The 24,888-nt window shown below is 40.3% G+C and overlaps 1 protein-coding gene across 2 annotated transcripts; it reads right to left on the minus strand.

The window, feature by feature from the left end:
• Positions 1–8,423: 8,423 nt before the first annotated feature.
• LOC109779092 (F-box/LRR-repeat protein At3g26922-like) lies at positions 8,424–15,504 on the minus strand. Of its 2 annotated transcripts, XM_040388160.2 has the most exons (5): positions 14,530–15,504; positions 14,136–14,291; positions 13,859–14,060; positions 11,778–11,817; positions 8,760–8,865 (listed from the first exon to the last, which is right to left on the minus strand). In XM_040388160.2, the coding sequence occupies exons 1-4, from the start codon at positions 15,427–15,429 to the stop codon at positions 11,786–11,788; spliced, it is 1,290 nt and encodes a 429-aa protein (XP_040244094.1). In that variant the 5' UTR covers positions 15,430–15,504; the 3' UTR covers positions 8,760–8,865; positions 11,778–11,785. The 2 variants fall into 2 exon arrangements, with proteins under 2 accessions (XP_045083185.1, XP_040244094.1); XM_045227250.1 differs by lacking the exon at positions 13,859–14,060 and having other exon boundaries at positions 8,424–8,865.
• Positions 15,505–24,888: the final 9,384 nt, after the last annotated feature.

The raw sequence follows: 24,888 nt of genomic DNA on the forward strand, positions 1-24,888 counted from the left end.
ACATCATCAACAACTCCACCATCTTCTTCACCAGCAAAGGAGATATAATCACATGGGTATGGGCACTCCCCTTGGCAACTGCCAAGCTTGGGGGAGGTGCCCCGGTATTGTATCACCATCACACTCCTATCTTTACCTTTTTCTTAGTTCGATCCTTTTAGTAATATCTTGATCTAGTAGAATAAAGTTTTAGTATGATTTAGTTTTGAGTTTTGCTTTATGATCCTTCTATGTAATCGAGTCCGTGAGCTATATATAATAAAGATTAATGTTGAGTCAAGGGCTTGATTATTTTGCCATGATCTTGAGGGAATAAAAGAAAAGAGAAAGAATAAAAAGAAATAAAGAGATCATATTGATCTTATGGAGAGTAATGACTTCACATAGAAAGAGTATGATGATTAAAAGTTATTGAGAGTTGACAAACTTAGTTTTGGTCATCGTTGCAATTAATAGGAAGTAATAAAGAAAGAGAGGTTTCACATATAAATATACTATCTTGGACATTTTTATGATTGTGAGCACTCATTAAAATATGACATGCTAAAGAGTTGATGTTGGACAAGGAAGACAATGTAATGGGTTATGTTTTCTTATATCTGAAATAAAGTATATTGTCATGGATCATCCAACATGTTGAGCTTGCCTTTCTCCCTCATGCTAGCCAATTCTTTGCACCAAGTAGAGATACTACTTGTGCTTCCAAATACCCTTAAAACCAGTTTTGCCATAAGAGTCCACCATATCTACCTATGGATCGAGTAAGATCCTTCAAGTAAGTTGTCATCAGTGCAAGCAATAAAAATTGCTCTCTAAATATGTATGACTTATTAGTGTGGAGGAAATAAGCTTTATCCGATCTTGTGATATGGAAGAAATAAAAGCGACGGACTGCATAATAAAGGTCCACATCACAAGTGGCAATATAAAGTGACGTTTCTTTGCATTAAGATTGCGTGCATCCAACCATGAAAGTGCATGACAACCTCTGCTTCCCTCTGCGAAGGGCCTATCTTTTACTTTTACCTTATGCAAGAGTCACGGTGATCTTCACCTTTCCTTTTTACATTTTATCCTTTGGCAAGCACATTGTGTTGGAAAGATCCTGATACATATATCCAATTGGATGTAAGTTAGCATGAACGATTATTGTTGACATTACCCTTGAGGTAAAAGGTTGGGAGGTGAAACTATAAGCCCCTATCTTTATTTGTGTCCGATTAAAACTCCGTAACCACAAGTATTGCGTGAGTGTTAGCAATTGTGAAAGACTAAATGATAGTTGAGTATGTGGACTTGCTAAAAAGCTCTTACATAGACTCTTTCTGATGTTATGATAAATTGCAATTGCTTCAATGACTGAGATTATAGTTTGCTGGTTCTCAATGAAGTTTCTGATTCATACTTGACATTGTGAATAGATTATTACTTGAGCATAAGAAATCATATGACAATATATATATGGGGGAGTTGATACGTCCATTTTTCATCATGCTTTTATATCGATATTTATTGCATTATGGACTGTTATTACACATTATGTCACAATACTTATGCCTATTCTCTCTTATTTTGCAAGGTTTACATGAAGAGAGAGAATGCCGGCAGCTGGAATTCTGGGCTGGAAAAGGAGCAAATATTATAGACCTATTCTGCACAACTCCAAAAGTCCTGAAACTCCACGGAAGTTATTTTTGGTAATAATAAAAAATACTGGACGAAGAAAATACCAGAGGGGGGCCACACCCTGGCCACGAGGGTGGGAGGCGCGCCCTACGCCCTGGGCGCGCCCCTGCCTCGTGGGCCCCCTGATGGCCTCCGGTGCCCATTTTCTGCTATATGAAGTCTTTCGTCCGAGAAAAAATCATAAGCAAGCTTTCGGGAAGAAATTCCACCGCCACGAGGCGGAACCTTGGCGGAACCAATCTAGGGCTCTGGCAGGGCTGTTCTGCCGGGGAAACTTTCCTCCGGGAGGGGGAAATCATCGTCATCACCAACGCTCCTCTCCCTGGGAGGGGGCCAATCTCCATCAACATCTTCACCAGCACCATCTCCTCTCAAACCCTAGTTCATCTCTTGTATCCAATCTTTGTCCCAAAGCCTCAGATTGGTACTTGTAGGTTGCTAGTAGTGTTGATTACTCCTTGTAGTTGATGCTAGTTGGTTTATTTGGTGGAAGATCATATGTTCAGATCCTATATGCATATTAATACTCCTCTGATTATGAAGATGAATATGCTTTGTGAGTAGTTACGTTTGTTCCCGAGGACATGGGAGAAGTCTTGCTATTAGTAGTCATGTGAATTTGGTATTCGTTCGATATTTTGATGAGATGTATGTTGTCTCTCCTCTAGTGGTGTTATGTGAACGTCGACTACATGAAACTTCACCATTATTTGTGCCTAGAGGAAGGCATTGGGAAGTAATAAGTAGATGATGGGTTGCTAGAGTGACAGAAGCTTAAACCCTAGTTTATGAGTTGCTTCGTAAGGGGCTGATTTGGATCCATATGTTTCATGCTATGGTTAGGTTTACCTTAATACTTCTTCTGTACTTGCGGATGCTTGCAATAGGGGTTAATCATAAGTGGGATGCTTGTCCAAGTAAGGACAGCACCCAAGCACCGGTCCACCCACATATCAAATTATCAAAGTACCGAACGCGAATCATATGAACGTGATGAAAACTAGCTTGACGATAATTCCCATGTGTCCTCGGGAGCGCTTTTCTCTATATAAGAGTTTGTCCAGGCTTGTCCTTTGCTACAAAAGGGATTGGGCCACCTTGCTGCACTTTATTTACACTTGTTACTTGTTACCCGTTACAAATTACCTTATCACAAAACTATCTGTTACCGATAATTTCAGTGCTTGCAGAGAATACCTTACTGAAAACCGCTTGTCATTTCCTTCTGCTCCTCGTTGGGTTCAACACTCTTACTTATCAAAAGGACTACGATAGATCCCCTATACTTGTGGGTCATCATTGCTTAATTGAGGGAACTGCTTATCTCTACTATACTCCATCATCCTCTCCTCTTCGAAGAAATCCCAACGCAGCTCACAAGTAGCAAACACGTACTGTATTCTATCATCTCCATGACTTATGCGCCCCGATACAATCCATAGAAACATCAAAACAAGCACACTATGCAATAAAACAGAATATGTCTAAAATAGAAGAGTATGTAATGATGGAATTTTTAATCATATTTATGTAACTCTAAAAATTCTGGAAAATTATTCCGGCAAAATAATTTGCATAGAAGTAACATGTAATTTTTTTAACAATTGACCATTTTCCAATACAGAAAAACAATTCACGCACTGGACATTAAACTTTCTGTTTTGGAATAGAACCAAATAAACAATCATCCACATCAACCTAAAGGCTTTTTTGGCACAATAATCAAAAGCAAAGATACAAACGTAATCATTACAGTAGCAATAATCATTTGACTCACAAAGGTAAAAAGGAAAGAAAGATAACTATTGGGTTGCTTCCCAACAAGCGCTATTGTTTAATGCCCCTAGCTAGGCATAAAGCATAGTACCATATATTATCATCCTTCAACTTAACAATCTTGGTGAGGCTATTTTCAAATCTGGAAGGCACTTTACACTTCCCGTTAGTTTCCGAAGGCAATGCAATTTTTTTGTGAAGAGTATCAAGCCTTTTGTTGCAAGTAGTAAGAAGTGAATTTATGCGGTTAAGATTTGAACTAAGGGTCTTATGTGGTTTGTTAAATTTTTGTAAGTTAATCATTTTTTTGCATATCCCCTAGTTTCTCTAAAATCTTGATTCCTTCTTGAGTGTATGGAGATCCTTTTTGTGTGGGAGGAACCCCTACTATTCGTTCTATCATTTCATAAGCAAAATTAGTATCACTTTCAATAAAAATTCCTTTAGCGGCAAAATCCAAAATTTGTCTATTAGGCATAGTTATCCCCACATAGAAATTCCTAAGAAGGATCTTTATATCACTTTTTATAGTAGAATTATGATATAATTCCATTATCCTGAACCATGCATCTTTTAAACTCTCCCCTTGTCTCTGCTTAAAATAAAGTACTTCAAAATTGGGGGAGAGGGTGACGCAGAAGAACTAGCCATAATAACAAACAAAGATACCACACAAGTATTTTTCGTATTTTTTATTTTTTAGAGGAGGGGAGATGAAAAAGAGAAGGCGACTAAAAAGGCAAATGACAAAGAAAATAAACCAAGCAAATGATAAATGTGAGCGATGGAATCTGAACCTGTTTGGTGAAGCCTCCCGACAACGGCGCTAGAAATCCTTCTGCTAGTTGTGATAGGCATTGGGATTTCCCCAAAGAGGAAGGGTGATGTGTATAGTAACAGATAGTATTTCCCTCAGTTAGGAACCAAGGTTTATCAAACCAGTAGGAGACGCCACACAAACAAGATAAGTGATACCTGCACACACACACACACACACAAAGCAAATGCTTGCACCCAACGAAGGCAAGAGGGTTGTCAATCCCTTTGTTCTCGCCAATTGCAAGGACTAAATCTGACAATGGTAGATAGATAAAATAAAATAAAAAGTAAATAAAAATAGTGAGCAAATTTATGGTTTTATTAAATGTGGAAGATGGACCCGGGGGCCATTGGTTCACTAGAGGCATCTCTCTCTTAAGCATATCAACGGTGGGTAAACAAATTACTGTCGAGAAATTGATAGAATAGCGCATGGTTATGATGATTCTTCATGGCATGATCAATATATAGGCATTACTTCTGTGAAAAGTAGACCAAAATTCCATCTGCATTTACTACTATTGCTCCACCCAATACCGCTATCTAGCGTGCCTCTCAAAGTATTAAGTTCACGACAAACAGTGTAACGCTTTAAGCATGATGGCATAATATAGACAAAGTAAGATCAAATAATATGTCTGAACCCCGTCATTTTACCCTTAGAAGTAACAATACAAATACGTGCCTTGCAACTCCTCCTGTCACAGAGTAAGGACACCGCAAGATTGAACCTAGTGCCAAGCACCTCTCCCACTGAAGATCAATCGATCTTATTGGCTAAAAGATATTGATAGATCAGAGAGAAATACAAGGCTATAAAATCACACATATATAAATCTCAGAAAATACTGAAATAATTTCAATGAATAATTTGATCATAAACCTACAGTTCATCGGATCCCAACAAACGCATCGCAAGAATTACATCGAATAGATCTCCGAAAAGATAATTCTATTCAAGATCAGAGAGAGAGAGATAGAGAGTCATCTAGCTGCTGCTATGGACGCGTAGGTCCTATGGTAACTACTCGCACATCATCATGGAGGTAGCAAGTTCGAGGAAGATTGCCTCCCCAATGGTTTCCCCCTCCGGCAGAGTATCGACGGAGGCCCCCAAACGGGATTGCAGAAGAACAGAGGCTTGTGGCGGTGGAATAATTGCTTCAGGTCTTGATTCAGGGTTTTTGGAATATTAGGGAATTTATAGGCCAGAAATTAGGTCAAACGGAGCCATGTGGGCCCTACAAGTGCTAATGGTGCGCCAGGTGAGCTTGTTGCTCCCCCGTGCATCCTCTGGTCTCTCCTGAAGCTTCTAGGGACTCTTCTAGTCCCAAAAAGTCATCGTAAAATTTTATTGTGTTTGGACTTCTTTTGGTATGGTTTTTCTGCGAAGCAAAAAATAGGGAAAAACAGGAACTGCCATTGATCACAAAGTTAATAGGTTCATCCAAAAAAATGATATAAAATGACATATAAAGTATACACGATTGATATATAATAGTATAGAAGAATCAAAAAATATAGATATGTTGAAAACTGATGTCTACTACGCAACTTATTCTTGTAGACTCGTGTTGGGCCTCCAACTTATAGGACAGTAGCAATTTTCCCTCAGGTGGATGCCCTTAGGTTTATCAATCCGTGGGAGGCGTAGGATGAAGAAGGTCTCTCTCAAACAACCCTGCAACCAAATAACAAAGAGTCTCTTTTGTCCCCAACATACCCAATACAATGGTAAATTGTATAGGTGCACTAGTTAGGCGAAGAGATGGTGATACAAGTGTAATATGGATAGTAGATATAGGTTTTTGTAATCTGAAAATATAAAAACGGCAAGGTAGCAAGTAGTAAAACTGAGCAAAAACGGTATTGCAATGCTTGAAAACAAGGCCTAGGGTTCATACTTTCACTAGTGCAAAGTCTCTCAACAATGATAACATAATTAAATCATATGGCATTCCCTCAACGTGCAACAAAGAATCCCTCCAAAGTTTCTATCAGAGAACATAGGACGAAAACGTGCATCAACCCCTATGCACAGATTACCCCAATGTCACCTCAGGAATCCACGAGTTGAGTGCCAAAACATACATCAAGTGAGTCAATAGAACATCCCATTGTCACCACAGATATCCCATCGCAAGACATACATCAAGTGTTCTCAAATCCAATACTCAATCCAACATAACGAAACCTCAAAGAGCAAGACTCAATTCATTACAAGAAGGTAGAGGGGGAAGAACACCATAAGATCCAACTATAGTAAAAAAGCTCGCGGTACATCAAGATCGTGCCAAATCAAGAACACGAGAGATAGATCAAACACATAGCTACTGGTACATATCCTCGGCTCCGAGGGTGAACTACTCCCTCCTCATCATGGTGGCCGCTGGGATGATGAAGATGGCCTCCGGTGGGATGGTTTCCCCCTCCGGCAGGGTGCCGAAATGGGCTCCCGATTGGTTTTTCGTGGCTACAGAGGCTTGCGGCGTCGGAACTTTCTATCTAGGGTTCTTTTTGGGGGTTTTGGTATTTATAGGAATTTTTGGCGTCGGTCACACGTCAAGGGGGTCCACAAGGCAGCGACAAGCCACCTCCGCGTGCCCCCTAGGCTTGTGGTTTCCTCGTGAAGCTTCTAGTCCTTCCTCGATGCTTCGGGGGTCTCTTTTGGTCCACAAAAAATCACCGTAACTTTTCAGGCCATTTCGAGAACTTTTATTGTTGCACAAAAAATGACACCATGGTAGTTCTGCTGAAAACAGCGTCAGTCCGAGTTAGTTCTAATAGAATCATACCAAAACCATATAAAATTATTGTGAACATGGCATGAATACTTCATAAATTATAGATACGTTGGAGACGTATCTGGAAAAAATGTGGCAAGTTAAAAGGTGAGTACAACGCATTCAATAAGCTCAAGTTGTGCAAGACTAGTGGGGGTGAGACTTAGAGAAAAACACTATGAAGCGAGATAATGAGTGGTGGAAAAAGGCGAGAGTTGTAAGTTCTCATGCTTATGATTCTCATAAAAAAGAATGTAAACCTGTCATGCCTTATATACTAGTGTCGTCTCTTTTGTACAATAGGGGCTCCCAGGTCGTGGCAAGTTCAAGAAGCATGGACTTCATAATGAATAAGGTTTGCACATCTTGTTTGAGGATATCAACATTGATGGCGTGACCATTGGAACCCCGCATTTGGCCTGCCTCCCCCCTCTAGTTTGGCATTGAAAACCGCCTTGAATGTTGGTGTAATTATTGATCTCGATTTGGAGTATGATATTAAAGAGCAACCATCTTTGACAATAGCTAGTCCATCTAAAGGGATTCAGATTATGTTCCAAAAATTTCGGATAGATACAAAAAGTATGTTATTCCTTTGAGTGCATCGGATGCTTCAACTTTGGAGGCAAGTGCTCCTGACATGGATATGTTTTGGAATGAACTAGTTACCGCCATTTCTCTTTGTTGGTGAAGTCATGCTCGTGGTGCAATTTGTCCCTCCTTTGATTTGCAAACATATGCAAATTTGATCAAGCTTTTGTTGTAGGACATATGTAAAACCTTGTTGTTCATCTAAACCTGGTGAAATTCGAAAAGTTACATGTTTTGTATAGTTCTTGAACTTGTACTATCATAAAGTGCTCTCTGTACCGGTAAAAACAACTCTCTATACAGGATAAATCACAACAAACAAAGAAGAACACTAGATTTTTTAAGGGAAAAAAACTAGATGCTCTTGCAAAGTCTAGCCTCCACCACGTAGCAATCAAATTTCCAGCCCATCCCTTCTTCCCCCATCGAACTCGCCGTAAAACCTGGCCCACTGCATGGCCGAACAGGCCTTAGCCTATTTTCCTGGGCTACCAACCCATGCATGCGAGAGGAGCCGTAGCAGCCAACCGAACGCTTCGCTGCTCCTTCTTGAAGCTGGTTGGTTGAATGAGGAGCGGGAGCCAACGATTCCAGGAAGCCACAAAGCTTCCTAATGAGGCATTAGCAAGCTATTCAAATTTCAATTCAAAGTGAATGTTGATTCAAGACAGCAAGATGAACCACATTTACATTGTTTTGTAACAAAAAAGTGTGCCGTCAGCTAAGACAATTTATGTGCGACATATATCAGGTGGTCTCTTGATACTATTTTTCTCTCCCATTGCAACACACATGCATATGTGCTAGTTTTTATTAAAACAAGGCAAAAAAGATGTAACTGTTCACATCGCTCGGGCCTCACCAAAGTAGCTGAGCCAGAAGGAGAAATTAAAGAACCCATAGCATTGCCACAACGGTTAGGGTAGTTCAACCAAATGCAAGCAGAAAGAAATAGTGCATAGAGCTAATTATTACAGGCACAAAGCTTCAACTAGAGTGAGTTCTCAGGATGAAGCCCAACTACAAGTCCTTCTTGCTTGCATCCCTCATCTTCATGAGGAGATCTGCAGGAGTTCTCCTCTTTGATGATCCAGTCATTGCAAGCGACTCTGAAGTAGCACCGACTGATTTCCCAAGAATAAGATCTTCCACTGATGGATCATATCACTCATCTTTCCCAGAAGGGTTTGGGTACTGATCCAACTGCACCCTGAAAGCACAAATCATTATGCAACGTCCATAAGCTCCAAATCACAACAACACACACTATATTGATCACCTATTTCTTATTCTCCACACCCCACATGGCATGAAGTTCACACATGTTGCAAGGGAAACAAAATTCGAAGATTTAAGCAATAATCGACTAAACTTGTTTCTCAACAAGACAATTAAACAAAAGGTAAAAAATAGACTCATTTTCACTACAGAAAAGGCAGGTCACACTATCCTTGTCTTTTCCTTAGGTTATCTCGAGTCAGAATTTTAATGTGAAAAGCCAACCAGACAAATACTAGGTACTTCTGAGGGACAACAAATTTCCATAAGTTTTTCCATATGGGGGTACACACTCTGCCCTAGTTGATCATATTATAGAAGGATTTAACAGAGTATAAACAAGAAAGTTCTAATAGTTGATCATCATTGTCATTAGGAATACAGTTAAGTAGAACAGATTGTAGTTCCTGCCATTTAACTAAAAAACCCAACTTCCACACACCTCCTAAAGGTTATTTTAAGTGTTTGTCCAGCCCAAACTTGGGCTACGCAACAGTCATATTGCTGGCAAATAGCAAAAGCATCCTAAAATTGGGTTTTCGGTGTTATATCTCCAGCCCACAAATCATGCCAAAAACTAATATGAGCTCCATTCCCTAAAATTCACTTATAAAAAGGCCTGGCCCCAGATAAGGCCCAAGTGACCCCTTTTGAGAAAGGCGAGCCTATATTAGTTTTGGACCACAACAAGTTAGGCATGTTGGTGTTATATTTGTAACTCAACAAAGTAACCCAACTTTTATCTCCACACGTAAAAAATCTTTTAGAACAAGATGCAAGAAGGGCTAGATTAAAATCTCTGAGGTTAGGAACTCCCAAGCCACCAAAATCATTTTGGGATAAAAATCCCCAATTTGCAAGGCGGTACTTGTGGATATCTCCCCCCCCCCCAATTGCGCCATTTGAGAGGTGATGGCTTTAATAGCCAATTTAGGAAATTTAATTATGGATATAATATACATTGGGATACTTGCAATATAAGTCTAAAATCAAATTAGCTTCATAGTTAAGCAATTTGCCTCTCCACACAGATCTTCTTGATGATTTTATCAATAATGGGTTGAGTGTCTTCCCTCCTTAATTTCAAGTAGTGCAAGACCCCCAAGTATTTTAGAGGGAAAGCCCCAATTTTAACACAAAAAATTTGGGATAGCAACTTAGAAGAAGCATCATCAAGATTAATTGTTAAAAGATCTCATTTGTCATAATTAATCTTCATCCCAGATAACTAGTCAAAGCATGAGAGCAACCACTTCAAATTTTTAGCATAGGTAGGGTTATGGTCAAGGAAAAGGATTATATCATCAGCATACTGTAGACTGAGTAGACTACCATGTATTACATAGGGAATAATCCCACAGATAATGTTGGCTTTGACAGCTTTACCTAGCATCCTGGAAAAAACATCAACCACAAGGTTGAAAAGCATTGGGGGAGAGTGGATCACCATGTTTCAACCCCCCCCCCCAACAAAATAAGGACCATTTGTGTCGCTCTATTGAAGTATGGAAAGTATCCAACTTATCCATTTGTTACCAAAACCTCTACTTTGAGAATGACCCCAGGTTTACTAGAATTACAAACCTCATGGGTAGCTTCATGAGCTGTAACTACACTTTCTAGAATGAATCTGCCTCTAACAAAAAACAGTTTGGTAAGGGGATAATAATCTTTGTCCAGGCCATAGCCTTACTAAAGATCTTAAGAGAGCAGTTACTAAGACTAATTGGCCTAAATTTTTGCATGTCTTTGGCATCAGGCTCCTTAGGATTTAAAGTAATGATAGCATAATTAAGTCTGTGGATATCCAGGGAGCCCTCTTCAAATTCCCTTCCCAAAGCCATACAATCCTTTAATCAAATCCCAAAATTGTGATAAAATCGAAAAGATAGGCCATCAGGACAAGGAGCCCCACTTGCATATGGACCCAACATGGTCTCCTTAATCTCTTCCTTAGAAAAGGTTTTTTTTCTAAGTTGATATTCTCCTCCTCAGACCAAAAATGGTCACCCAGGTGTATATTGGGTTTAGGTTCATGTCCAAATAGGCTTTCATAAAATTGGTGGCAACATCCAACATATATTTGGTGGAATAAACAGGGCCATCTGGAGTATTTAAAACAGAAAGATAGGTTTTCCTCCTATGTTGGTTTTCCACTGCACAAAAATATGCAGTATTCTTGTCACCTTCCAAAAAAAATTCTATCTCTAGATCTCTGCCACATGGCCATCTGTTCCTTCTTCCAAATGTCACTCATTTATTCTTTAATTTCTTTTCATTATGAGGATATCTTTAGGAGAAATCATATTTTTCAGAAGAAGAAAAAACATCAAGAATATCAAATTCCTGGAATAGATCTTTGTTTCTTCTTCATAGCAACCTATAAATTGATACTCCATCCTCACACCTTTTGTTTGAATAGTTTAAGTTTAAATTGCCAGTTGTCAATAGCAGAAGTGAAAGGAGAAGGGGTGGTCCAAATTGTGTGCACAAGAGGAGCAAATTCTGGATGCCCAAGCCACCATTTCTCAAACCTAAAGGTTTTGGTAGTAGGAGAAGGGGTTTTAAAATGTTCATTTATTTGTATTTTATGTATATATGCACATATTGTGTTAAGGTAAGAAGGAGAAAAGGCAAACACCTATGATCGATACCAAATATTTAAAAAGTGTGAGCTGAGACACAAAAGCACTTGCCAAAAGATAATATGGTAAGTGGAATAGATCCCTACAGACAGAACATAGCTACTGTCTGCCACATCACATCCCCAAATCTGCTCCAACATTTCTTAAAAATCACAGAGACCTAAATCTAAGAAGATTCCAGATCTTCATACAATCATACCTCTAGTTTTAGCTGAAATCAGTGCAAACAAAGTTGAAGCCTGCAAAGATAAGAAAAACAGGTAATCAATTTAGAGAGAACATACCGCAGACAAATGCGATTTTTCAATGATTTGAAGTAATATCAAAATATGTAAATTTTATTCTAATAAGAGCTTCACTTGTAACATATTACCTTTGTCCAAGTTTATTAGGACCCCTTGTATTTTGGGTCAAAGTTTGACAATCTATATAACTAACAATGTATGACTTATATGCTACAAAAGTATAACATTGGATTTGTATTCCAAAGAGGATTCCCACCATATAATTTTTATTATACTTTATATTTTATTAGTTAATTCTATGGCCATACTTTGACATTAAATACGAGGGGCCCCAATAAACCCGAACAGAAGGGGTACCATTTATATCCAAATATGAAAAGTTTTTTGGTTATTTGCCATGTAAGGGCATGTCTAGAAGATCCCCCAAAAGCAATATTGTGGGAGGGGGCTTGTTTAGGGGATTAAACCCCATCTAGCATATCCCCTAAAAAATTAGTGCTTTAAAAATAGCTTTTGATCCTCCAAACTTTGCCTCTCTAGCCCATTTTTGCTCTCGGAGTGAGCATTCTCAATAAAAATGGGGAGATTGCTCCCTTCCCGCATTCATGGCGTGGGGACCGGGACACCGGCCGATTGGCCTGCATTCACTATTAAACCCAACGCCGCTACCCCCAAACATTAGCCCACCCCACCGCACATCCATTTACGCTGCCACAACCCTCGATTCAGGCTGCTGCCACCTTCCTCGAACCCGAGGTCGTGGCCACCAATCGAGTTTCACTGCCTCCTGCAGATTCCTCATCGCCTCCCGCCGTCGTCACCACCACTCCGTGCATGGACCACGCTCTCTTCCTCGACCCTGACACCGTCACCTCCCTCTCTGTCGTGCGTCGTCTTCTCTGTCACTGCCACCTCCCAAACGCAGCCCCAAGCCCCCGCGTTGTCTCCTCGAGCTCTGTCCCCGCTACCACCGCCGAAGTACCACAACGTTCGGCACCGACTGTGGGACAAGTTTGCGGTAGAGATCCTCAACGCCGACGCGGTGCGCCCGTGGCAACACCGGGGGACAATGATTCCCATCTCCTCCTCCGACTCGGACTTCTCCGACTACTGCAAGGACAGCGGCGAGTAGAGCTATCTGGTAGCTATTTCTATATGTTTTATCTCGATCCTTAACCTTGTTTGATGTCAATGTAGTGTTATGTAGTAGGTAATTGACTATTTAATTTTGCTATGTATGATGTTAATGTGGTACCATTGTCTAACTACGCAATGAAATACTTTAAAATTGTGTTTGAAATGAGTTTGTGTGCAAACGATTTTTTGGGGGGTCTGCTAGATGAAGAAAAGTATAATCCCCTAAAATAGTTTTTTCTAGGGCAGGGATAGGATAGGGGATCAAAGTTTAGGGGATCTGCTAGAGATGGCCTAACATAACACATAACAAGATTCACAAACAAGTACAGAGGGCAATAGTATGGAGTGAAAACTTGACATAATCATTGATTTATTATTTGTTATGAGATGTCAACTAAAAAGAAGGGACAAAAGAATAAGCAACATCCACAAGGGGAATCGTAGCTTATAAGAGCAATATAGTCACATGCAAGTTTGTACAGGGTCGAGATGAAAACAAAGCTCAATCGAAATGGCTGGATAGAGGATAGCATTCGCCTGTATGGATGATATATACCGAGGGTAGTGGTGACCATACATAATAGATTTGGAACAGTTTGATGTGTAACTGTTACTTACAAATGTCTGCATACAACATAGTTGAATCCAAAATCCAAATTGATAGCCTAAGTTTTTGGATAATAAAGCCAGTTAGACACATGAAGCACACTATTGTCTCTCACTTTCTCTTCATCAGATATGGGGAGTCTGAATGTTTCTCCACATACATCCAAATTTGTAAAAACTATATTCTTGTAATTAACTTAAGCTTTTTTCAGTGCCTAGTTAATAATGCATTAACACATTAACAAATGGAAGAAATGTAAGTTGCATGAAGAGTGGCAACAATCTAACTCACATTTAGATCCAGAAATTCTGCTAGTATGTTGGACCCTAATTTGCTCAAGGCGTATGCCATAGGTAGTCAATATCTTCAAAAGTCTGTGAACCTTACTATCAACATTTGCACATTTGATTTCAACTATCTTAAGACAGTTGGATGCAACTGACTGTACCAATGGTGTGTATATTCCTTGTGTTTCACTTACATATGAAGGTCCCTAACATAAAAAAAAGATCAATCAGGTAATCATGGATGGTCACTTCAATAGCTACTGACCTAAAAAAATCTATACCTTAGAAAGTTGAAGTGTAAGCTTCTCCAAAATTGGTGAGTGCTGGAGAAAACAGATTAGTGCATTGTGGCCAGCAGCCAAGCACCAGTCATTGAGTAACAAAGTCTTTAACTTGGTAAATGTAGGGCACCACTTCAAATCCCTGTCAAAAAGAATCTAGGCAAAGTGCAAAAGAGACGGATCAAATTAAGAACCTTTTGGCCTTTGAAATACAAAAGTGCAATCTGTCTATGTGTGAAGTTCCTAAAACCACGACAAGAATTATGGAACGGAGTGAGTATGTCAAATGTAACCTAATTGTGATTTGTTATGATGGATGTGTTGCTGCATGAGAAATAATAATTTAAAAAAAGTATAATTTGAGGGATTAAGAGAGGTGCAGTTGCAAACATACCACATCAGAATCAGCTGACAGCTCCAAGTCCGTAGCCTCGGACAAACCTTTGAGAAATATGCTGTCGTTGCGGTCATAAGTAGGTCCAAACGCAGGATCTCCATAATAATAACGACAACCATAACATGTATCACCACAATCATTAAATCGACCCTTAAAGCACCGATCAGCACAATCATTCTTAAGTACAACAACAGCTCTTGCTAACAGCGGCATGCTTCCGAGCAATGGGCTCCTTCCTTGGCGGCATACAATCAACTCGAGCGAAACGAGACTTGGTAGAGAAATAAGGATGCGAGTATCCTCGGCAGTAAAGCAGCGGGCAATGCGCAGATGCTTCAAGGATGGAGACAACAGCTGGTTGGCGAAAACATCGCAGACCTCCATACTCAGTTCCACCAATGCCGGACAGCCTGAAAAATCCATAACGCTGTCGTTGACAGCTACACCAACAAGATCTAATCTCGTGAGGTGCTGGGAAACGAGACGCAGATCAGATAGCGGTGAGGGTTCCTGCTCAAACTCGATGACATGAAGCCGAAGCACCCGGACATGGGGCACGGCTTGCCAGATCCAGTGGCTCGCGTGCCGCTCGTTAGCCGGCAATTGCATGAACCCGTCGGCGTCGAAGTCGAATTCGCAGGAATCCAGAGGCGCCCTTGCGCCGCCGTCGCCCGCGAATCTGAGGTGGAGCAGGTGGTCCACGAACTGGGCGAACCTGTCGGCGCTGCCCCACCCCTCGGCGCCGTTGAAGCGGAGGGAGGGCACGGATCTCCAGACGCCGCGCCAGCGCCGGGCGAGCACGCACGTCCGCACCACCTCTTCAGCCGGAAGTAAACGGAGCACGCTGTGGAGGACGTCGTCCGGGAGGGCGCTGATGCTATCCACCCCGCTCGCCATGGCCGAAGCCTCCCGCTCTGGAGCGGTATTCGGTAGAACAGGCGGCGTGCGCCGTCGCTCGGGGAGCGCGGAAGGGAGGATTTCAGACAAAACGGAAACGGAGGGGGTTCCCCCTGGTGCTTGAGCTCCTATACAGCGCGTGACGCGCTGGCGCACAAGCCAGCGCGCACCCGCTCCCCTCCCGCACACCCTATTAGGCCGGCCCATGAGGGGGCTGGCCGCCCACTTTGTTTTTCTTTTTCCGCCTTTTTTTTTCTGTTTCAGTTTCATCTACTTTAAAATATATTCGAGATTCAAAAAATACAAATATATCAGTAAATTCTGAAAAAAAAATCACAAAATGCTTACTGGATTAGAAATTTGAAAAAATATTCACGTATTAAGAAAAACTGTTCATGATTTTCGAAAAACAAATGTTCAGAAAATCAAAATAATTTCATGATTTTTTAAGTGTTCGCGTATCCTTTTTTTTCATGAATTCAAAATTTTCCATAAATTTATAAGAAATGTTCAAAAAACAAATAAATTTTCCTTAAATAAAAAAGTTCATTTATTCAAAATAGGTCATGAATACTAAAAATGTTAGTGAATTTAAAAAAATCACAATTTTAAAAAATTATCCGCTGATTCAGAAAATGTTCCCTAGTTTAAAAGTGTTTAAAATTTTCTAAAAAATATTCAAGAATTTAGAAAAAATGTTCATGAATTCAGAAAAATGTTCACAATATAGAAAAATGTTTGCAAATATGAAAAATGTTCAGTAATATATTAAATGTTCGCAAATTTGAAAAAAGTGTTAATAAATTTGAAAAATATCATGATTTCGAAAAATGTTCATGAAATTCAAAAAATTACACAAACTAGAAAGATGTTTGCAAAGCAGAAAAAGAAAGCAAAATGAAAAAAGAAAAAAGGAAAAAAATTGATTCAGGGAAGGTTCTAGAACCTTCCCAAAACCGGTGGGAATAAAACACTATATTGGGCCGGCCCAAATACTCAATCTGGCAGCCGCAGAGGGTATGCGCGATGTATCTAGCGGGCGACCTATGCGCCAAATAGGGATCGCCAGAAAAGCAAAGTTCAGTTCATTCAGTCCATGCCTCAACCTTACAGAACTAGGGCACGACCCACCGATAAAAAGGCTGCCATGGCATGGCCTATTTATAAAAGGGCCGCTCGGTACCGGCTCAAATACATCGCCTAGCGGATTACCCTGCCAAGCGAGCTAGAGAGGCTTCCCAAAAAAAGGGGAGCTAGAGAGGCATCCTCTGCACAAAGAAAGGGGGAGCAACTAGCTGAGGAGTGCTCGTTCGCAGCTTTCCCAAGGTTCACTTGGGGGTGGGTTGAGAGCACTTCAAAAATTGGCGCGTTCTTAACCGCCGCCACGTGTCGCACTCTGGGCGCCTCCTCCGGATTTTATTTTCATCACGTGTTTTCTGTTGTTTTTTTTGGCTTTTTGGTTTTTCATCAGTCTTCCTTGGCTTTTGGAGTCTTTCTTAGCTTTTGGACAAAAAAATATTTACACGAAAAACGTGTTTTCTTAGCATGGTTTTGCTTCCGCAAGAGGCACAAATTTATTTCCGTGAGAGGCACGGCCGTGCCTCTCTGAGACGGAAAAAAATTGTGTTACTTTTATTTTCTTCCGCGAGAGGTACTATTATCCCTCTTGAAAACAAAAAAACACGCTTTCTTTCTTTTTCTTTCGCGAGAGACACAATTTTGCTTCCACAAGAGGCAAAATTTACTTCTACAAGAGGCACGGTTGTGCACCTCAAAAACGAAAAAGAAACACATTTTTTTCTTCCGCGAGAGGCACGGCCGTGTCTCTCGAAAACGAGAAAAAACACGTTTTCATTTTATTTTCCTTTCATGCGAGACACGGATTTACTTCCACGAGAGACACGAGTCACGGTCGTGCCTCTCGGGAAAGGAAAAACATGTTTTTTCCGCGAGAGGCACGGTTTTTTGGCCTGTTTATTTAATTTTATTTTTTAGAAAGAAACAGTTCGTCAAAACCTATCAACATAGAATCTATTTTTGAATATCTCAACGCGAGGAATCTAATGGTGAAAATGGTTCAAAATTTGGACGCAAAGTTTAAGAGATAAATTGATCTACGAAAAAAAAAAGAAAAACTCCCAGATTGTCACAAGTGACGCACATACAGTGCGTCATTTGTCGCAACCTGGGAAGGGCGAAGTGACCTTTCAAAAAGTAACATCTCAATTAGTAATTTCACAAGAAAGGTGATTTTCTATTTAACGCTCTCTGCGTCTAACTGTCAAACGCACATATCATCGAACACTAAGCGAAAACGATGGGGCCGGCCCATCTAATAAGATAGCTAACGAGTAGATCATATCTAGTTTTGGAAACCTTCTAGAAGTTTCCAGCCCTGGCTTCTACTGGTTTTGGAACCTTCTAGAAAGTTCCTGAACTGATTGGACAAGTTTTTTGGGTTTCCTTTTGTTTTTATTTCTTATTTACCTTTTTTACATTTTTGTTTCTTTTCTTTATTTTTTTTCAAAATTTCTAAACTTTTCAAATTTCATTCAGGATTAAAAAAATATGTTTCCATTAAAAAAATCACAAAAAATTAAACATTGTTCGCAAAGTTTAGATAAAAGTTTGTGTTTCAAATTTTTGTTCGTGAGTTCAAAAAGTGTTCCCATTCAAAATTTGTTCACAATTAAAAAAAAAGACTCATGATTTCAATTTTCTTACGGGAGTTTCAGCAAGTATTCCAATTTCAAAAAATATTCGCACATTTCAAATAATGATTGTGTTTCAAATTTTGTTCGGGAGTTTCAAATATGTTCACATGTTTTTCAAAAAATGCTGATATTTTTTGAATTTTATTCAGGAGATTATAAATTTTTACTATTTTTTAAAACCATTGATGTATCCAGACGTTATTTTGGAATATAAAAAATGTTACAGTTTGGAAAAAAATGTTTGTGTTTTCAATAGTTTTTCCGGAGATTAATAAATGTTCCGTTTCCAAATATTGTTTGCATTTTTTTTTGTAATGTTTGAGTTTTTTCAAATATTATTTGATTTTTTAAAGTGTTTGCGGTTTCATAAAACATTCACGTTTTTTTCACCAAAATGTTGCACATTAATTTTTTTTAAATGTTTGGATCTACATTCGGTTTTGTTCTTAAGTTTCTGCGTTGTGTTGAACACAAGATAGCTTGCTAGGTTGACAGGTTAGCAGCACTTTGTCGTTCCCTGTGGAGTGCAATATTTTTTTCGAGCAAACTACAGTTTCCGTTCTGTACTGGTCGTTAGCCACATAGGCCGGCCCAGTCGGGAGACCTGCCCATGCGTGCGGTCGACATTCTGCCACAGAGAGCGGCGGATAGGAGCTCCCCCAAGAAAGTGTCTTTGCGCTAAACCTGGGCATACGTCGGACGGGCCATGTTTTGGGCCAGGCTTACAAAAACCCGACCATCAACAACCCAACCCTAGTGCAGCCGTAAGCCCAAGTTGGCACACACTACCGACTGTATTGGGCCTTGGCCCAATACTGTTCCTTCCGTTCGTTCGCCGTACCATTGCTTTATCGTTGGTTACAGCTTTTTCTTCTGTTCGATTTTTTGGGCTCCTTGCACTCTTATAGTAGGTCAAAAAATTGAAAAAACAAAAAAAGCTTACGGATGAAAAAAATGAAAGCATTTCATGAATTTTAAAAAACCACAAAATTCTCGAATTTGAAAAAAGTTCATGATTTTAATAAAAAAGTTCACAAAATTGAAAAATTTCACGTCTTGGAAAATTTCTTAATTTGAAAAAGTTCACAAAAAATCATTAAATATTTAAAAAGTTCACAAAATAATTTGAAAAAGTTCATAATTTTAAAAATGTTCACAAAATTTCAATAAAGTTCGTGGATTTGAAAAAAATTGCAGAAACAGAGAGAGAAATTCAAATTTGAAAAAAATTCTTGAATTTGATATATAAACTAAAACCAAAAAAGGAAAAATAAAAATATAATGAAATAACAAAAACCCATGATGGTGAAAGCATAAGAAAAACTGAAAGAAAAAAGCCTAGAAAAACCCTGCAGAATCTGAATTGATGGGAGAAAAACTAGTTGGGCCAGCCCATATAGTAGTAGGGGGTGCGCCCATTGCCACTCCCCATCCTCACCTTTCGAGCGGGATATTCTTCTTATTTCGATGTTGTTGGTCGATGGGGACACCATGAAATTTGGCAACATGACTACCCTATGCTTGTTGAATCCATGATGCCGTCACTCTAGGTTAAGCATGTCGTCAAGTTGTTGATGGGCGCACTGATGTGATCCTCAACATCGATGTTTCAACGATGGGAAGGGAGGATAAAGTCAACCCAATGTGCTCAGAGGCTCTAATCTTGCTGCATTGCCCTAGTGACTACTCCTTGGCCATGGTTGTTCTTCGTCCTCCATGTCTCATGTTGCTTTTGGTGGAGCCGCATACCTCTTTGGAAGCCAACGAGTTTGACGAGTCTGGCGCTCTGGTTGTGTTTCAAGCTCATGTAAGGTGTGTTTATGCTAGTATGGCACGTGTCGAGGCACCACTAATCTCGGTGGATGAGTTTCTCACCAAGGTCAGGGAATTCTCATGTACTGTACTTGGGACCCCGACACCGTCGTAGGTGATGGCTGAAGATACCTATCACATTGAGCAGCAAAACGAAGTTTTGAGAAGAAGAACAATTTGTGCAATTTCCCGACGACCAAGCGAGTAGGTTCATGGAGGATTTTGAAGGGTTGGTAGGAACGAAAAAAGACAAGGTCATAGACAACAATATGAAATCTCACCACATATTACTCCTATAAAGGATGTTGGAGTATCCGCCTCTCTGGACTCCTCGAGGGCGAAGCGCGCCTCCTGGCCATCCATTGCTAGGTGGCTTGCGGTGGGAGCCTTTCGGGGCGGCTCCACGCCGTCTGATCTACCCGGACGGCAGGCGCCCAGGTGACCCGGCTGGAGGGTCCATGATAGGTCAACTGCAGGGCACACGTGGAACCCGTCATTGGGCGGCAACAGCCACAGACCTGTCCACTCAGGAGAGCCCGGCCGGACCCGCCTATGGGCATCCTCGCTCGCCACGCGACCTAAATATGCCCTGACGACGCAAACCCAAGCGACCCGCTGGGAGGTCCATGACGGGTGGACCGCATGCACGCCTGGGCGAGTGACTTTATTTGCTGGGAGAACTTCTTTTTATTCAATAAACCTTGGTTCTCTAATCGATAGAAATACATATTACTAGATTACATCACCCTTACATTTGGGGGATATCCAACCACTCTTATGAAAGAGCAAGCAACCGCTGCCCACGACGTTATGATATGATGGAGGAGGAGGTGATGTGGTGATTAGCCATGGGGGAGAAGGCATGACTCACTCGTGATGAGGCAGCATGGCGGCTCCGCATCCATAGACCCAACATCTTCGTCCACACCCATGATGTGAAGACCAGCTCTATCCACTGCTTGTATGTTTCTCTTTTACCTTCATTGCACAAATTTTCGCCTTGCCTCAAATTTCAGCATTTCCCGGCTTCATTTTCAGCCTCCCCTAACTGATTGATGATTCAATAGACAAATTCACCAGTAATTTTGCTAACTTCTTGACTAGACAAATATAATAAAGAATTAAAGCTACTAATTAGTTAGCTCTCCTAGCATGCGTCTGAACTACTTTGAGTGAGTCCTCTCCCAATTGACACGTGGCTGCTTTTTTATTTGGTTCATTACTGATTTTTGTATGTGCTTTGCTACTGATTTTCTAATGTAGTACAACACAGATGTCCACATACACGCACATATGCTCACACCTACGAACACACGCACACACACACCCTATCAGTATGAGTATCTTTCAAATAGTGAGTCGGCACTTGAGATTGACGAAGTCACTGCAGGTGTATCCATAGTTGACATCGATGCCCACTGAACCGGCACAACATCTTGAGATTAACAAAGTCACTGTAGGCGTCTTCATAGTCGACGTTGATGCCCACATACACGCACATACACTCACCCATATGAACACATACGCACGCACATCGTACCTCTGTGAGCACTTCCGAGCTATTGAGCCGGCACAACATCTTGATATTGACGAAGTTACTGCAGACATCTTCGTAGTTGATGTTGCTGCCCACATACACGCACCCATATGAACGCATACGCACGCACATCGTACCTCTACGAGCACCTCTGAGATATTGAGCCGGCACAACGTCTTGATATTGACGAAGTTACTGCAGACATCTTCGTAGTTGATGTTGCTGCCCACATACACGCACCCATATGAACGCATACGCACGCACATCGTACCTCTACGAGCACCTCTGAGATACTGAGCCGTCACAACATATTGATATTGAGGAAGTCACAACAGGCGTCGACTAGTCGACGTTGATGCCTACATACACCACCCATATGAACGCACATGCACGCACATCGTACCTCTATGAGCACCTCTGAGATACTGAGCCGGCACAATATCTTGATATTGACAAAGTCACTGCAGGCGTCTTCGTACTCGACGTTGATGCCCACATATATGCACATACACTCATCCCTATGAACGCACACACAACGTACCTCTATGATCACTTCTGAGATATTGATCCGGCACAATATTTTGAGATTGACAAAGTCAACACAGGTGTGTTGGAAGTCGACGTTGATGCCCACATACACACATATACTCTCACCCCTATGAACACACGCAAACACACCCTACCTCTATAAGCACCTCTGAGATACCGAGCCGACACTACATCTTGAGATTGACAAAGTCACCGCAGACGTCTTTGTAGTCGACGTTGATGCCCACGTACACACACATACACTCACCCATATGATCCACATTTCATCTTCAGCTACTCTCTCTCTCTCTCTCTCTCTCTCTCTCTCTCTTTCTCCCTCAAAATTGATTTATAATTTCTCATTTGAAGTGTATCTACCCTTATATATTCCTTCGCCGCTATTTTTGAATTAATTAGGAATTTTTGGGTAGATTAGTGGCTAAACTTAGATATGCATTGTCTACGCTCTTGCTTGGCACACTTCTTCCAGATACGCAATTCTTATTCGCAATGTGTTGTGTGCAGGTCTATGGCGAGGAGGATTAGTCATCTAGGACACCTCTGCTGCTTTGTTGATCTATCTGTTTGTGGTGCCCTTTATGTGTCCATCTCCAGATCTCAAGAGTCTTTTCCTGCACATTTTCTCGTTCAACCCTAGATCCTCATCCCTAAAGTCAACGATTAACTTGTGATAATCATGCCGTACACTTTAGATAATTCATGTGGACAAGTCATGTAGCTGTGCTTTTGAGCTTTAGGTGATGTTTTGTAGTACAAAGTACACTAATCTACTGTTGAGCTAATTAGCCAATAAGCAAGTTAGTTTAAATTTAGATGGTTATTTAGTTTACCTTCTTTTACATTGCATACAGTTGCAAGTAGCCCAGTAGCAAAGCTGCTGGCTTTTAGTTCACTTATTTTTTTCCACGTGGTTTACAACTACCTCCTTAAAATAGTTATCTTTAGGTTAGCTTTATAATTTTTACAAATTATATTTGTTTATCTCGATCTAGATTATCCAATTCTTTCTTAAACGTCAACTTCACTCTATATGAAGAACATCCCATTTTCTTTGGCAATAATTCCTTTTAGTTATCAATTTCTAATTTTAATTCTGGATGCTTCCGCCATGCAAAAGAACTAGGTATGCAAAGTTGTATCTTATGTAATACTACAAATAACACGATTTATTTTCTCGGATTTCAAATGTATAGATGAATTGTTTTTCAACTGATCGGTTATCCATCATCTATACCAGCTACCACACACGATCCCATAGGAATGATTTCATCGCCCTAAGAAGTAGAACGCGCTATCACCTACAGCCCTTTCCTCTGCCGGAACTTTTACAAAATGAAAACGGGTGACATCATCGTGTGCTCGACATTAGTTGCCCTGGTGTATATCCTAGAGTACTCCTATGGCCGATCTGTCACCCATACACGAAGGCCTTAACAATTCCAGATCTTAAGGGTGTACCAACACATTGTTTTGATGCTCCCTGTAAATTTCTCCATACCTCCTTCCACATGCTTTTAACAAGCATTTTCACTTCAAAGATGAATCTTCTTGGATTGATCAAGCAAACACATGCTTCAGTTTAGATGGTCTTTCTAGCATTGTCATGTAGTTAGCTAGGCATGCATGTTTGAGACTTTCCAAATTTTTTCATATGATGTCTTTGTCATGTGTATCCATTAGGAAGAATTGAGTATATTGATTATCATCTGTTGTTAAAAGACAAATCTTGCCTGTTTTCCATCTGAGCATTGTTGTGGCAATTTTTGTGTGTGCCCCATTCTCTTACATGAAACAATAATATTCTAGTACTAGCCTTGATTCATTTGCTATTAAACACCATTGTAGCAACTAAATCAGCAAGTTTCAGGGGGAAAATCTCTTATGTGGGTCAACGCAAAAATTGAATTAACATAAGGCTAGTTCTTTGGCAGCTATTTAATTTGGCGGTCAAGCAAATTTGATTCTTTTTACAGAAATAACTCTTTTTGGTGTTAGATTGGCTTGGATAATGAGTTGTTTTAGGTTTTATGAGTTTAATTATTAGTCTCTCTTCTTTTATCTCTCACTGGTTAAGCAACCAGTAATATTAAGATGACATAAGCTCGCTTTATCGTGGCACTATAATTGGACCTAACTCCCCTATTTATTTTAGACTTGTGGTTAAGATAAATTTGATTTTTTGGTTCAATAAGTCATAAACCAAACCATGGCTTAACATCTTTTTGTTCAAATATTTAGAGCCATAGAGAACGTTTAAATGATAATTAGAGCACATTGCGTTTGTACGGCATAAGATTATATTAGGATCATGTTGTAAGCCACTATTTGCTGATTATGGCATCATTTGTGTGGGAAAAAATCATGTGTACCAATTAGAGCTCTAGAAAATGCCACGAGAAGGCAACTAAAGCTGACTTTTTGATGTCGTTGTATAGGGTACCTCTAACGCTTATAAGCATGAGAGTAGCTTCTCCATGCCGACTTCTGATACGTCCATTTTGCATCATATTTTGATGTTGATATTTATTGTATTATGGATTGTTATTACACTTCATGATGTATTATTATGCCGTTTTCTCTTATTTTGCAAGATTCACACGAAGAGGGAGAATGCCGACAACTGGATTTCTGGAACAGAAAGAAGCAAATCTGAGATACCTATTCTACACAACTCCAAATGTCCTGAAACTTTACGAATAATTATTTTGGAATATATAAAAAATATTGGGTGAATAAATACCAAGAGGGGACCCACCAGGTGGCCACAAGCCTAGGGACGCACCCTACCCCCAGGGTGCACCCCATGAGTTTGTGGGCCGCTTGGCCATCCTCCGGTGCCCATCTTCT

The sequence above is a fragment of the Aegilops tauschii genome, chromosome 4, assembly GCF_002575655.3.
Source record: "Aegilops tauschii subsp. strangulata cultivar AL8/78 chromosome 4, Aet v6.0, whole genome shotgun sequence".
Taxonomy (NCBI): domain Eukaryota; kingdom Viridiplantae; phylum Streptophyta; class Magnoliopsida; order Poales; family Poaceae; genus Aegilops; species Aegilops tauschii.

Excerpts from the sequence above, each read along its gene's own strand:
- LOC109779092 (XM_040388160.2), bottom strand. The coding sequence starts at position 15,429 with ATGGCGAGCGGGGTGGATAGCATCAGCGCCCTCCCGGACGACGTCCTC. Across the intron at positions 14,061-14,135 it reads TTACACTTCAACTTTCTAAG|GGACCTTCATATGTAAGTGA; the intron begins GTATAGATTTTT and ends TTTTTATGTTAG. Across the intron at positions 11,818-13,858 it reads CAGAATTTCTGGATCTAAAT|GCTTCAACTTTGTTTGCACT; the intron begins GTGAGTTAGATT and ends TTATCTTTGCAG.